Below are 16,038 nucleotides of genomic sequence, written 5' to 3' on the forward strand. Positions count from 1 at the left end.
CCACAAGGGAATTTAAGATACATACAACTTACCTACTATCAAGTAATTTAAACAATAATAAATGCCAACTGTGAGGGGCCCCTGGGTGGCACTGTCGGTTGAGTCTCCAACTCTTGATTTCAGCTCAGGTCATGATCTCAGGGTTTTGGGATGGAGCCCTGCTCTGGGCTCTATGCTCAGCAGGGAGTCTGCTTGGGATTTTCTTTCTCCCTCTCCCTCTCTCCTCCCCTCACCCTCGCTCAAGTGCATGCACTCCCTCTCTAAACTAACTAAATAAATCTTTTAAGAAGTAATAAATGTCAGCTGTGACCAATAAGCACAAACAGTTTAGAGAAGGGAAAATGTGTATGACTGAGGAGTATGTTAAATCTGAAGGGAACATGAATACTTCCATGACAGTAAAGACGATCGGGGAGCCTGCCTGGCTCAGTCAGAAAAGCATGCAACTCTTAATCTCAGGGGTCATGAGTTCGAGCCCCACACTGGATAAAGCGATTACTAAAAAAAAAATAAACTTACACAACAACAACAACAACAAAAAAAAAAAAAAAGGAAAAGAAAGAGATGACTATTGCCAAAATCCACCCTCATTCTTTTTTCTCTCCCCTACAGGCCCATGATACTGATGATCACCCTCTTCCTCACACACCCATTTAAAGATTTCTTAATGCCCCTACACTCACCACAAAGATGTTCCTCACACACCCATTTCATCTCTGCCTTTTCTGTGGATATTGCACTCTGGTTCACTTTTCTAAGATTTTATTTATGTATTTATTGGGGGGGGGTGTCAAAAGGAGAAAAACAAGCAGATTCCAAGCTGAGTGTGAGCCTAATGCAGGACTTGACCCCAGGACCCTAAGATCATGACCTGCGCTGAAACCAATAGTCGGTCACCCAATGAACTGAGCCACCCAGGCACCCCTAAGGTTCGCTTTTCTGTATTTTTATCCTCCCAATGAGAATTCAATTAAGCTCCCTATTTCAACTATTTCCTTGACAAAGATGATTTCCCAGGCTGACATGAGGGTGTAGATTAAGTTGTAGTAAAATATATTTTAAAAAACTGAACAGGGTCAAATTTGAAAATCTTTGCATCTGTCTGTAATGTTACAATAAAGGAGGGCATTTTAGTTCTAACATCAGCCCAGCTAGCAACAGACTAAAATGGGAAGAAGAGGGATCAACGGCGGGAAGGTCATGGAGATGTTACCAAAGCCAGACTTTGGGTTACTCTTCCCTGTGCTATTAAGACCTTTGTTATGGAAAATAAGACCTCCACAGTAACGACCAAATCTGTAAATATTTTACATTTGCATCCAGTTCGTACACCAAATTTTAGTATCTCTGACCCTCCATCTCTTCTCTCCCACTCTGACCATCCTAGGATCCGAGAGCCACTTCATTAGGAACACAGGACTCTGACTCTGAACCAGTTAAGTGTCCAACTCTTGGTTTCGGCTCAGGTCATGATCTCAGGGTCCTGGGATCAAGCCCCATGGCAGGCTCCCTACTCAGGAGGAAGTTCCTCCCTCCCTCCCTTTCTCTCTCTCCTCTCCTCCCCCTGTGCCCCTCCCCCCACTCGTGCACTCTCTAAAATAAATAAATAAATCTTAAAAAAACCCCACATACACAACTTTTTAACCCAGTTATACAATAAGTCATGGAGATAACGTACAACATGGCGACCACAGCTACTAATACAGTAGTGCACATCTGAAAGCTGCTAAGAGAGTAGATCTTAAAAGTTCTCATCACAAAAAAAAAAATCCTAACTATGTGTAGTGACAGACGATAACCAGACTTATCGTGGTGGTCATTTTTAATACACACCAATACTGAATCATTAAGTTGTACACCTAATATGTTGTATGTCAGTTATACCTAAAAATAAATAAATAAATAAATAAATAAATAAAAGAAAAAAACTAATGCTATATATTTTCAAGTGCTGCTAGCTGAGATATAGCAAAAATTCTGTGAAAGAGCCCCCAGAGAGACTGGACACAGTAGTCAAAGGCAGAACCACTCTGATGCCTCCCACTACCAAGCACTGTGAGCTACACTGAGATTATGATGACCCCGAGATCCTATAGGAAAGGGACTAACAGCCCAAGAAGGCACAGGACAATCAGAAATGCAGAAGAGCAGCAAAGTGCCAGATTAGAGACTTTCAGGGGTGAAAGCTGTTCTACTGCACCACAGGAATGTCAGAGGGTGAAACCGGAATTGTTTTCAGTCATAATGAGATCATTCCAAACATTATCCAAGTGAAAAGGTACTGCTAAAAGAAAAAGGTGACTTTCAAAAGGAAAGACTGAGCATGAATCACCTTTTAAATAATCATTTTCTTCCCGTCTTTTCCCATACATGGTAACATGGCTAAATGGTTAGCTCTTCACTATTACTAGTTAGTAAATAAGAAGGTAAAAGGCAATGACAAAAATCTAAAAATAAAAATTACTTTCTAACACAAAGAAATCTAAACTCAAACACTGTTTTTGGTTAAATCTGAAACGTAAACACATCCAAAGCTTTTAAAAAGCTTTAGGTGAGGGATGCCTGGGTGGCTCAGTTGGTTAAGCCACTGCCTTCGGCTCAGGTCATGATCCCAGAGTCCTGGGATGTGGATCCCAGGACTCTGGGATCAAGTCCCACATCGGGCTCCTTGCTCGGCAGGAAGCCTGCTCTTTCTCTGCCTCTGCCTGCCACTCTGCATGCTTGTGCGCACGCACTCACTCGCTCTCTCTCTCTCTGACAAATAAATAAATAAATAAATAAAATCTTAAAAAAAAAAAAAAAGCTTTAGGTGATCATGTCATTAACCCACCTGAAGAGGCATATAGTTTCTTGCTATCTGAAGAGAACGTGGATGCTGCAACCCTTCCGTTAATTTTCATGCTACCAATCAGTTCTTTGGTCTGGAAGAATAACAAATATTACTTATCCAATTGTTAGCAGGTGCATGGAAGAATCACACTGGGAATAAAAACAATCTAGTTCTAGTTTGTAACACCTACTAAACTTTGTCCCTATACTCACAAGTTCTCCCCAAGTCCCACTGTGCCCCTCCACTCAGATGCAGATTTCGTTCAAGACTATCCCTACACTGGGGCGCCTGGGTGGCTCAGTGGGTTAAAGCCTCTGCCTTCGGCTCAGGTCATGATCCCAGGGTCCTGGGATCGAGCCTCACATCGGGCTTTCTGCTCAGCGGGGAGCCTGCTTCCTCCTCTCTCTCTCTGCCTGCTTCTCTGCCTACCTATGATCTCTGTCAAATAAATAATTATCTTTAAGAAAAAAAAAGACTATCCCTACACTAATGTCTTATCCTGAAAGAACAAGCAGCCACTATTAATGGTTGACCTTCATTGACAGCAAATGAAGATATCCAGCAACACCATTTATCAGCAAGAGGGACCCATCTGGAGACACTTCGAAGCTCCTCACTATCTTCTCTTTCAAACCTGAGAGAAGAGACAAATAATAAAGATTAATATGATTTTCAGTAATGTTATCTTTCACTGGCAATTGAGAATTTCTTTTAAAATATCTAATTGCCTCAAACTAAACCAAAAGTAGGCTCAGACTCTGAATAAGTCTGACCCTATGCATCACTGCGTATGACCCAAGTATAAGGTCATTACCAAGTGCTTCCTTTACCTGTCTTAGTTACCAGTCACCATTTGAACTGCGGCCAAAGATTCAGCTCTCTGAACAGTAAACATACCAACTAATTTTCCAAATGTGAACGGTGACATCTGTAATTAACTAAAAGGATAAATTATACTTCTTTGTCATAAAGTTCATTACAAGGAGAGAAATGCACGGCCATCAGAAATAGTTAAAACATAGTAACATGTAGAGATTAGTTGCTGGCCACCAACTAAACATCCCTTGATGAAGGAGTCTAGTCTTAACTTCGTGAATACAAAAAGGAAAAAAAAGAAAAAAAACCCCACAGAGTGTCAGTATATTCAAGAGCTGATTAGTTTCCCAAAATGTGACTCATGCAACCTAATCACATGAGCTAAGAATATAAATCAGTCAGTTTACTTATTTACCAAAGGACACGTTCCTTTTCCATCCCTAAAAGGCTCATACTGACCATGCAGGAGACTCCTTCCATCAGGACTGCTTAGTGAGCAAACTTACTCATTACGAAACTGCCTGACAGAAAGGGTGCCGAAGGAATAGATACCACTGGCCCCCTGTAGGGAAGGGAAGCAGGTGGCCAGGGAAGCGGAGCAGATTCAAGTTTTCCCTCTTCACCCTTTTGTATGTATTGGATTTTTGCACCACGTGAATGTACTGCTTGGTCAAAAAAAATTATTTCAAAAAATACTTAAGTTGCTAAGTTAAAACATTCATCAGAATAAATAAACTGAGAAAACTCTAGTGAGAAATCCTTGTTCCCCTACAGGAAAATGCTGGCTAAGGCTGCCACAGACTGCCTCCATCCTACGAACAGTTTTCATCCAGATGGTTCGCAGTCCTACAAACCGGGCCTCCCACTCCAGTGCTGCCCACAAACACTATACCCTAGGTCTCTTGAGGGAACTCAATCCAGACACGTATTTCCAGCTAATGGGGTTCACTCTGAACCTACTCCTCTCCAGGGTAATTTTCATCCCCCTTTCTGGGCAAGCCTTTCACTTTGACTACAATATACAGAAACAGCTCCAAGCATAAGGAAAATCCCCATCACATGATGAAGCAGGGAAGGGAGGCTAGATCTCGCAGTGTGGGGCTTCAGCAGAAACCAACCCCCACCCCCAACCTAACCCTACTGACACAAAACTGGACAGGAGGAATTCAAGAGAGAACTCAGAGGCCTACAGCTGGGGATCCCCACAGCCATGGAGGGCTACAGACTGCACATGGATTGTCAGAGCAGCAGGGAAGAGTTCCCTCACACTATGCACACAGACCCAGTGTGGCAACAACAGAGGCAATAGCCAGAGGGCTCGTTACATCAAGCCTGCTCTCTGGCACAGGTGGCTCAAAGACCTCCTGCTTGTAGCCTAAGGAATCCTGTTGTTCTGAGGGAATTCAGGAGAGGAGAGTGTCTTCCACAAGGAAATACTAGACTTGCAGCAAATAAAGACAGGCAGTTGATACAGAATTAAATGAAAAAAACAACCGCATTTTCATCCAAAACTTACAGAATACCAGTAATATGTATACAGTATTTTGCTTTTAACCTCGCAAAAAATAATAAACACTAATATCAATATTGTAATTGCTTTTTACAAATGCTGAACCTTCCAAAATAGGAACAAGACAAAACGTATGACCTTGAGAAAGAAGATACAATGCTTTGAAGATGTCAGATATAAATCTTTTTGTAGATCTGTGAATGACATTTTTACGTCAACTAAAGAGCAACTGGTAAGAAAAAGAATGGCTGGGGTGCCTGGGTGGCTCAGTGGGTTAAGTCTCTGCCTTCGGCTCAGGTCATGATCTCAGGGTCCTGGGATCGAGACCCGCATCGGGCTCTTTGCTCAGCAGGGAGCCTGGTTCACCCCCCTCTCTGCCTGCCTCTCTGCCTACTTGTGATCTCTCTCCCTGTCAAATAAATAAATAAATAAAATCTTTAAAAAAAAAAGAGAGAGAAAAAAAAAAGAGAAAGAATGGCCAATTTTGTAATAATAATGCCTGGTTCCCCAAGACGGCAAGTGGATTTGCTGTGCTGGGATAGACCCTATGCCACTTTTACTGTGGCAGTAGTCCCCACCAAGTGCCACGAGCACTCAATTACCTCTTTTGAATAAACTAGAGGGAACAAGAGTCGAGGGGTGGGGGGTGGATGAACGAGGTGATGGGGATGAAGGAGGGCCCTTGTGATGAGCACCAGGTGATGCACGGAATTGCTGAATCATTATATTGTACACCTGAAACTAACAAAACACTGTATGCTAACTGGAATTAAAATAAAAACTAGAAAATAAAACTAAAATTAAAAATGATCTTTTAATATTTAGGACCCTCGACTTTATAGAAAGAGAAAGCTGAAGCTCAGATATTACCAAACCATAACACCTATAAGCAAAATGGCAGCCTGACCAACTAATTTTATTCCCAAATGGTCAAATGCCTTATGTGTTTACCTAGAACACGGTATCTCTCTTATGACTTGTCCTTGTAAATGATGCAGCAGAAACTGCTTCTGGAGTCTCAGTTAATAATCTGGGGTTCCCAACCTTTTCGTGTGTCGGTCTGTGGTTGTTCAAAAACTTTTATAACCGGGGTGCCTGAGTGGTTCAGTGGGTGAAAGCCTCTGCCTTCTGCTCAGGTCATGATCCCAGAGTCCTGGGATCAAGCCCCTCAACTATCTGCTCAGCAGGGGGCCCGCTTCCTCCTCTCTCTCTCTCTCTCTCTCTGCCTAACTCTCTGCCTACTTGTGATCTCTGTCAAATAAATAAATAAACTCTTTAAAAAAAAAAAACTTTTATAACCAAAGGAAATGCTAAACTTCAGTTATATGTTGGTGAAAACAGAGATGTAATGTTTTTCCCATATGACTTCATTGGCCTCTAAATTCTATCAGAGAATGTTGAAAACCCATGGACCCCATTATGAACCCCACTGGGTTAATGGGACAAACCATCAATTCAGAATTCTTCAGAATGCATCAATTCTGCACTCCTCATTTTTCAAACTTACATTTAAGACAAAGAGTTTACAAATGTGTAAGTCTGCATATTCTAACCAACGTCCTTAATTAATTTTGAGTTATAGTGTTTCATAATGAGACTGAAAATAGCGTTCAACAACCAACCCCACAAAAAATATTTACTTTAGCATTATCATCATTACTGCCAAGTTATGCTCATTGAGGAAAGAGCATAGAGGCAAAGATAAATGCCACATCTTAGAAGAAGCTGGCGATCAGATGCACACTCCGGTGTACCTGCAGATCCACTGTCAACATCACTGACTATATCTTCACCAACCCCGGGGGTTTGCTTTCCCCAAGAGGATGTAAGGCAAGGGCGAACAAAAGCCCACTCCTTTTCATTAGTGGAATAATACGTGAAAACAGTTAACAACTACATACTGTTTTCTGCTTCAGTATGGGGAAACTGTTTCAGGCTCCTCGACTCAAAGTGAGGTCCATGGACCAGCAACACCAGCCTCACCCACGAACTTGTGAGAAATGCAGAATCCGGCCTCCTCAGACCTATAGAAGCACATTCTGCACTTGAGCCAGATCCCCAGGGGGCTCCTGTGCACACTAATGTCTGAGAGGCCCTGCTATAAAGCACACTTAAACTACAAATCCACTCGGAAAGGGTCACCGAAGTTGTCAGGAAACACAGGAAACAGAAGACTGGAAACACTGACGATAAACCCCACAAACGTTTCTGAAGCTGAGCTTTTTCACTTTGAACCATTAGCAGAAAAAAGGCTGTACAGAGCTACCCCTGTCCTTCACAGCCCCAAACATATACCCAGTTTGACAGGGAGACTGCCAGGGAGCCACAGCGCTGTTACCACCTCCCAGGGTGTAGAGCGCTCACCCAGCCAACCCACTACAGGGCTTTGGTTCACAGAGGGTTCCTGAAGGTGTCACCGGATTTTGCAGTGATGTGGGGAGGGGCATGGAGGGGAAGAATGGGGAAGGCAGAGGAAGATAAATTTTCAAATAATACAACATTTTCTTAAGCAGTCTTGAAAATACATTGTGATCTCCAAAGCAGTACTTTATTTCCTTTAAACATAAAACAAAAATCTATTATAACAGACACCAGAAGGACTAGAGAGAATCCAAATCTCCAGAAGACTAGAAAGGGGAGATACTCTGTCTGAGGACTTGGGACTCAGGTCTTCTAGCTCCCAGGCTCTTTCTGTGGCATCAGCTGCCAATCTTACAGCCTTGCGTTTGCAATTGCTTTTCTGCTCGGCGAGATACAGATTCCCAACTTCCAGTTTTCCCAGAAGTGTTCAATAAAAAGTTCACTATTTTCATTCAAATGTATCATCTCAACACAGTGACATTTTCTGAATACTAAAACTAAAGAGATTCTTATTTTTAAGAATCCTGTGGAGGAAAAGTGGTCATAAACACTGTTAAAGGAACTCAGCTGTGGGGCTGACAGGGCAGAGGGGTGATGGGAGGCATGTTCGATAGAAACCTTACCTCTCACTTGATGCACAGGAATTAGCTTTCCAGCCAGCATATCATAGATATAGAGAACCTTGCTGTGGATGCTCGTGGCTAAAACCTCTTCTCCAGTAGCACTAAAACAGGCCTTAAATATTGGAAACTTTTCCAAATAGATGCTCTGGATTTTAGGATTTGTTTTTCCATCAACCTATAAGCAGAGGCAAAACATTCCTTTTGGTTATTTCCATAGACTCTGTATCCTGTGAGTAAGTACTTCTCACCACAAGATTCCATTTAAAAATGCACACCACAAGGTGCCTGGGTGGCTCAGTGGCTTGGGGCCTCTGCCTTTGGCTCAGGTCATGATCCCAGGGTCCTGGAATTGAGCCTTGCATCGGGCTCTCTGCTCAGCAGGAGGCCTGCTTCCCTTCTTCTCTCTCTCTGCCTGCCTCTCTGCCTACTTGTGATCTCTGTCAAATAAATAAATAAATTTTAATTAATTAATTAATTAATTAAATGCGCACCTGAAACAGTGACACGGCATTATCTCGCGCGGCAACCATCACGACCTGCGCGCAAGGATGGAACTGCACGGACGAGATCCGAGCTGTGGTAGGACGTTCCGCGTTAGCAGGGAGACAATTCTTTAGCTGTGGAAAAAGACAGTGACAACTCTATCAATTCAAATGAGTTAACATTCTTTTTTTTTTTTTGAAGATTTTATTTATTTGACAGGAAGAGAGAGAGAGCGCGTACAAGCATGCAGAGCAGCAGGCAGAGGCAGAGGGAGAAGCAGATTTCCCGTGGACCAGAGAGCCCAAATTCAGGGCTTGATCCCAGACCCCTGGAATCATGAACTAAGCCGAGGGCAGATGCATAACTGAGCCACCCAGGAGCCCCAACATTCTTTTCTTTAAAGCATGAAGGAAAGACATTTCAACATAGTTTATGCTGAGAAGGAAGTACACTGGTATGGTAACCACAAGCCCACAGCTCTACTACCAACTAGCAAGTCATTTTACTAAATAATAATCCATTTTTACCATCTTTCTAACGAGGGGATGAAATAGTTAAGGTCTTGGGACACCAGGAGAGTCATTTCCTCATGATATACCATACAGATTACAAGACTGACTTCAAGGATATTTTACTTAAAATTGCTACTCTAGCATTTTTGCATTCATGGCACAAAATAAAAGGCAATCCGTAAGCGTCCCCATGGTTCTGTGGTTGGCATGGACAGCTATGTTCTCCTCTCAGAATACATGGTTCCTAGCTTAAAGCAATGATGACCTCATACATCATGCATTTAGGCTATTTTCAGTTATTTCCCGGTTTTTACAAGTTGTTATCTCTCCATTAAAAACTCAATTATAGGGCACCTGGTGGCTCAGTTGGTTAAGCAACTGCCTTCAGCTCAGGTCATGATCCTGGGGTCCCAGGATGAAGTCCCGCATTGGGCTCCCAGCTCCATAGGGAGTCCGCTTCTCCCTCTGACCTTCTCCTCTCTCAGGCTCTCTCTCACTGTCTCTCTCTCAAATAAATAAATAAAATCATAAAAAAAAAAACACAAAGAAAAAACTAGTACTAGGTTTATGTTTTGTTTATAAGAAATGAACTTAGATTCTTACGGTAACTGCATTATCAGTGGATGTGAATTTACCCTGCGAAGAGCTTACTGAACTGTCTTCATAAGGTGGGGGAAACACAATCACTCTGTCTCCTAGTAATCTGCCGTAATAGGGTTCCCTCCCCCATCTAAAGGATGCTACCATTTTATAATGGAGAAAAATATCTATGTCTGAGATGTGTAACATATCTAACTGAAGCACTGGGCTGGGCAGGTACTTATTACTACAATGAACAAGTCAGATACAGTCTAACTAGTGCAGACCACTTTAGATAAGAGAGCCAGGAAGAACCTTCCTAAGTGTCTTCTGAGCAGAAGGGTACAGACGGGTTTGGCCATGAGCAGTGCTTGAAGGACAGACAGGCAGGAGCAAGAGCAAAAGTTCAGAGACAAGAAAGGACTCGGCGTGCTCAAGAAACAAAAAGAAGGCCTGAGGGAACCTGGGTCAGAAACAAGAGGGAAACTTCTGGGACGCAGTTCAGACATACGCAGATGCCAGATTATGAAGAGTAATGGAAACCGTGATAAAGAATTCAGAAGTTTTCAAAAAACGATGAGAAGTGACATGACCTAATGTTTTAGAAGCCCCTCCTGGCTACTACTAATGAAGAACAGGAAGAGGAGAGTGGAAGTGGGAGACCAGTCACCAAGTGACTGCAGTGCACGAGCTAACAGAGAATGGCAGCATGAACCAGGCTAGTGCGCACGGAAACACAGAGAAACGCAAAAGGAGAAATCAAACAATTGGTAAAAGATCCCCGGGAACATAATTTAATCTTCTTGATCATTTCTGCAGAAGAGTAGTAAATGACAGCAACACGTTTAATCCCACAGAGAACACGAACCCATACACTGGGTGTCAGAGGTAATCAGCTGGAGGGGCCTAACTTGGCTGACTCTCACCTTTAAGATTCCTTTAGGAAGAGAAGTTGATGTAGATATGAAATTCCCAGTCCTTTGCAACAAATCATCTTCATCCTCTTCACTTTCACCTAAGTCAAATAAACCCACAAGGCTGAGTTTTAGAATCAATGAGATGGCCATTACCTTCCCCAAACATCTCTGTATTTCAAACTTCGACTCCCCCCCATTCCAGCCTCCAATCTCAATCACTTTATTTCAACTGCAACTGGTAAAAGTAAACAAACTAAATTTGAAAGGGAGGGAAAATGACACAGAGTCCAATATATATGGCTAAATATAAGCCTGACTCTGGAATGAAAGATATACATTCACAGACAATGACTAAAACAGGATGAAAAAAATAAAAGTTGAAGTCAGTATTTAATTTAAAAAGAACAATTCACAATTATGGCAAAATTGGCAATAAGGTGGACAGCAGATCTGGCTTAACCCACATGAACAAGGACTAGCACTTTTAGTTGACTGAGAGATCGAGATCAGCAAACTGTGTATCAGAACTTCAAAGAGAGCTAACAGGGCTGCTTTTCTCCTGAGGATTCTAGTAAAGAGGGCCAAGAAGCTGAACAACATTTTAAAAACACCCACATGGGGGATGCCTGGGTGGCTCAGTGGTTAAGTATCTGCCTTCAGCTCAGGTCATGACCCCAGAGTCATGGGATCAGGCCCCAAACTGGGCTCCTTGCTCAGCAGGGAGCCACTTCCCCTGGTTGTACTCTCTTTCTCTGTCAAATAAATAAAATCTTTTAAAATTAACTAATTAATGAAATGATTAAAACACCCGCAGGAAAAAGAGGGCAAAAGCCAGCCCTAAAAGCCCTGCAAGGTTCTTAAGGGGGTCTGGTAAACCATCAGGCTTCTAATTAGAGCCACAGAAGTCTACACCAAGGATTAAGGGTGAAATCAAAGAATTACAAGAATTATAGGAAAATCCCCCACAGGGGCACCTGGATGGCTCAGACAGTTAAGCATCTGCCTTCTGGCTCAAGTCATGATTCCAAGGTCCCGGGATCAAGCCCCTGCTTCTCCCTCTCCCTCTGCTTGCCACTCTGCCTATTTGTGCTCTATCAAGTAAGTTTTTTTTTTTTAATTGATTTTATTTATTTATTAGAGAGAGAGAGAGAGAGATCACAAGTAGGCAGAGAGAAGGGGAAGCAGACTCCCTGCTGAGCAGAGAGCCCAATGTGGGGCTCGATCCCAGGACCCTGAGATCATGACCTGGGCCAAAGGCAGAGGCTTAACCCACTGAGCCACCCAGGTGCCCCTCAAGTAAGTTTTTTAAAAAAAAGAAAAAGAAAAGAAAATCCTCCATAAACTGAAACCCAGCTTTGAATCCTTACCATCTCTCACTTGAGTAAGATGCTGTGGGACTGTGTAGTGCCCCTTACCCAGCCACTACCCAGAAACAAACGTACAAATTCTCTGGAGAAAGATATCCTTGTCCTCTTATTAAGCAGCACTATTTTTTATATACTGTGCTCAGCACTCAATGAAATATAACTAGGTTAATAATGACAAGGTAAGGTAACTTGATTTAAAAACCTAAGAAATAACAGACAATTTCCACAGGAGATCTAAGTAACTGTGTTTTTCAGACTTAAGCTTTTAAAGTATCATGCTTAATATTTTCAAGAATAATGAATATTCAGATACTGAACCAGAGAACTATACTATTAAAAAAAGAACCATATGTTAATTCTGGAACTGAAAACTATAGTAGTTAAAATGAAAATCCCAGTGGTGTTTTTAACAGCATATAAAAATTAGTTAGAGAGGGGCGCCTGGGTGGCTCAGTGGGTTAAGCCTCTGCCTTCAGCTCAGGTCATGATCTCAGGGTCCTGGGATGAAGCCCCATATTGGGCTCTCCGCTCAGCAGGGAGCCTGCTTCTCCTCTCTCTCTCTGCCTAGTTCTCTGCCTACTTGTGATCTCTCCCTCTGTCAAATAAATAAATAAAATCTTTAAAAAAAAATTAGCTAGAGAGACAATTAGTAGTCTGGAAAATGGATCAGAAAAAATATCCAGCCTATAGTACAGAAAGCAAAAAGGATTAAAAAATGCGGAAAAGAAGACAAAATACATTTAAAAAAATAAATACAAACATTCAATGCACACTAATTGGCGTCCCAGAAGAAAAGGAAGACTGAACAGAAACAGTATTTGAAGACAATTAGTGAGAATTTCCAGAACTTAAAAAAGACATCACGCTAGATTCAAAAGCACTGTGACGACCAGGCAGAATACAAAGCAATCTAGTAGGATCCAAGGTTGCGGGGTGAGGGAGAGGAGATAAATGAACAAAATAGCAATAATAAAAGAATCCATCATATTAAGGAATAACTGTTAATTTCCAAAGGCCTATGATGATAGTATTCTAATTATGCTTAAAGTGGGGAATATTTCCCTTTTAAAGATACTGTACGAAATATTTATCAATAAAGATAACATGTAAAGCTAGGGTTTGGTCAGCACTGTGCCAATAAGAAGTACACTGTATCTTTTTGAACTTCACTCCCTGGTCCTAGGTAGTAGACCAGGATATCCTGATAGCAGCTGACGGGCTAATGAGTAACCTAATCCATTTCCTTTTTCTCATGAATACAAAGACAAACCACATTTCCTGGGAGTTCACAAAGTTAATGTGGCCTTGTGACTGAGCTCTGGCCAATAAAATCTAAGTTAAAAGTCCATGTACCACTCCCAGGACAGGCCAATAAAAGCCTCTTTTGGGTGTGCCACTCACTCTTCCCCTATAAGCCATCTGGATGTCAACCTCTTGGGAAACTGAAAAACCCAGCATGAAGCTGGCAGAATCTCTTGGGTCCCTAAAGCACACCAACCCCTCCTCACCACAATTTTTACAGGCATGAAAAAAACAACGTCTATTGGATTAATCCACTAGGACATGGAAGGTTTTCTGTTTCAACAGCCAACGTAACCTTACCTTTTAATTACATAGATCCAAACGTTCTATGAAGGGGCACCTGGGTAGCTCATTGGTTAAACGTCTACCTTCAGCTCAGGTCATGATCCCAGTGTTCTGAGACAGAGCCCCGTGTTGGGCTCCCTGCTCAGCAGGGAGTCTGCTACTCTCTCCCTCTGTCCCCCCACCACCCCTGCTCATGTTCTCTCTCAAACAAGTAAAATCTTTAAAAATAAATAAATAAAATAAAATGGCCTATCAATGCAGCATTCTAAAATGGGTAATAAAATTATACTTCATCAAGGAGGGCAAACTGGTAACTAAGGAGGTTAAAATCATATAATGTAAAAAAAGGTTAAAGGATCAGGATGTTAAACTTGTTAAAAAACAAACCTGGAAAGATATTTCTTCAACAACAGAGTTTTACATGAAATAAGAAGTAATATAAACTGTATACAGTTTTTAGTTTTTTTAAAACTGTATATTTTTAAATGGTAGGACTACAGAGTTTAGGAAGGTAAATCTCGAAACTGGAAAAAAATTCTAATAATTAGCCCTTTAGAAACATTGAAGAGGGAAAACCAGTCCAGTAAACAGCATTATTTGATGTGTTTAAGCAGATGCTAAATTACCATCTAACAGATGCTGTAGAAAAAGATTCTTGCGGTGGATAAATTCAGGCTGTATCACTAAGATTCCTCCCACCTCTAAAAGTATCTGGCTGGAAACTGGAAGGTAAATTTTGACTTAGTAAGAGACTGGGTTTTCTAACAGAATTGCAGAAAACAACTGGTTCTTTAAATGGGCTCCTTGTACTTGAATACCATGAGGCCTGGACTCAAAGGGCTGGGAAGAAGGGAGGGAGAGGTGGTAGTGATAATCAAACCGAGGCTCATCAACAATCAAGGACGCTAAGAAGAGAGCTCCTGCATTGTGTGGGAGGATATCTTGCAGACTCCCTAAAGGATTTCAAAAGTCAATTCCAAGTCTAAAATGTGTAACTGCACGCACACAATCAGATCTTGGGAAGCTATCCACATTTATAATACCCAAACTGAAGGATCTAAAAAGGAGAGAACAGTTACGGGACAAGCCAAACTTAAAATCTGGAGTTAAAGAGTAGGTTTTTACAAAGTGACTGATCATCTGGGCCCAACTGGACATGTGCTCCCTAGATATCCCATTTCCCAGTAGGCAGCCATGCTAGCTGCCAATAATTTCAGAAGGAGCTCTGGATGAAGAACAGTTATTTTTCTTTAACCCCATGTCAGAATGCAACATAGCTCTGTTGTGAACCAAACAACATAAAATTCATCCATTATTGCTCACACAACAGAGAACATACTTCAAAATATATCTTACATATTGTAAAAGAGCTTCCCTCAGAGAACTGGTAGACTTTGAAACCAAACATTTAAAAGGTGGGGGGAGTGAGGGACATATTTGAAACATCAGGTTTTAACGAACTTCATGAGAAAGCTCATAGAACAGAACAGGTTAGTAACTAGTTACTAACAAGTTAGTAAACAGATTCGTTTACTAACTTCAACAGATATCAGTACTCACCATCTGAAGATGTCTTCCGCTTACTAGTCTCTGCCCAGGCAGGTACTCCTCCCATGGCATGCTGGAATCTAAGCGAAAATACAAAAATGAAATTTTGTGTTAACTAATAAATGTTCACCAAGCTTGAGAGATTTTTTTTTTTATTTTATTTATTTATTCAAGACAGAGACAGTGTGAGAGAGCATGAGAAGAGAGATCAGAGGGAGAAGCAGACTCCCCATGGAGCTGGGAGCCCGATGTGGGACTCGATCCCAGGACTCTGGGATCATGACCTGAACTGAAGGCAGTCGCCTAACCAACTGAGCCACCCAGGTGCCCAAGCTTGAGAGATTTAAAGGGTATAGATTAGCTCACCCTTGAGAGCATGTATACAATCTCTGCCAAAGAAATTATCATCTTGGGGGGACGCCTGGGTGGCTCAGTGGGTTAAAGCCTCTGCCTTTGGCTCAGGTCATGATCACAGAGCCCTGGGATTGAGCCCCGCATCCGGCTCTCTGCTCAGCATGGAGCCTGCTTCCTCCTCTCTCTCTCTGCCTGCCTCTCTGCCTACTTGTGATCTCTGTCAAATAAATAAAATCTTTAAAAAAATAAAGAAATTATCTTGGGGCACCCGTGTGGCCATGAGTCTCTGCCTTTGGCTCAGGTCATGATCTCAGGGATCAGGGATCGAGCCCCACATCAGGCTCTCTGCTCATTGGGGAGCCTAGCTCCCCTCTCTGTCTGCCTCTCTGCCTACTTGTGATCTCTGTCTGTCAAATAAATAAAATCTTTTAAAAAAAATTATCATCTTTAACAGAAGGGCTACTCACACAGAATAGTCCCAACTTGCCAATATGGGAAACTTTTGTGAACCTCTAAGTGTATAAACTAGTCTTGGATATAGAACACCCGGA

General features: G+C 42.0%; 1 protein-coding gene across 1 annotated transcript in view; it reads right to left on the reverse strand.

Moving 5' to 3' along the window:
- The window catches only part of UTP18 (UTP18 small subunit processome component), a 41,877-nt gene that overhangs the window by 18,392 nt on the left and 7,447 nt on the right, over nt 1-16,038 (reverse strand). The window contains exons 4-9 of the mRNA XM_045985720.1: nt 15,146-15,213; nt 10,641-10,729; nt 8,632-8,757; nt 8,141-8,315; nt 3,364-3,464; nt 2,831-2,921 (exon numbers count right to left, since the gene is read on the reverse strand). Coding sequence (XP_045841676.1) covers nt 2,831-2,921; nt 3,364-3,464; nt 8,141-8,315; nt 8,632-8,757; nt 10,641-10,729; nt 15,146-15,213 — 650 coding nt within the window. The remainder of the gene's footprint in view (nt 1-2,830; nt 2,922-3,363; nt 3,465-8,140; nt 8,316-8,631; nt 8,758-10,640; nt 10,730-15,145; nt 15,214-16,038) is intronic.

The sequence above is a fragment of the Meles meles genome, chromosome 18, assembly GCF_922984935.1.
Source record: "Meles meles chromosome 18, mMelMel3.1 paternal haplotype, whole genome shotgun sequence".
NCBI classification, from domain to species: Eukaryota; Metazoa; Chordata; class Mammalia; order Carnivora; family Mustelidae; genus Meles; species Meles meles.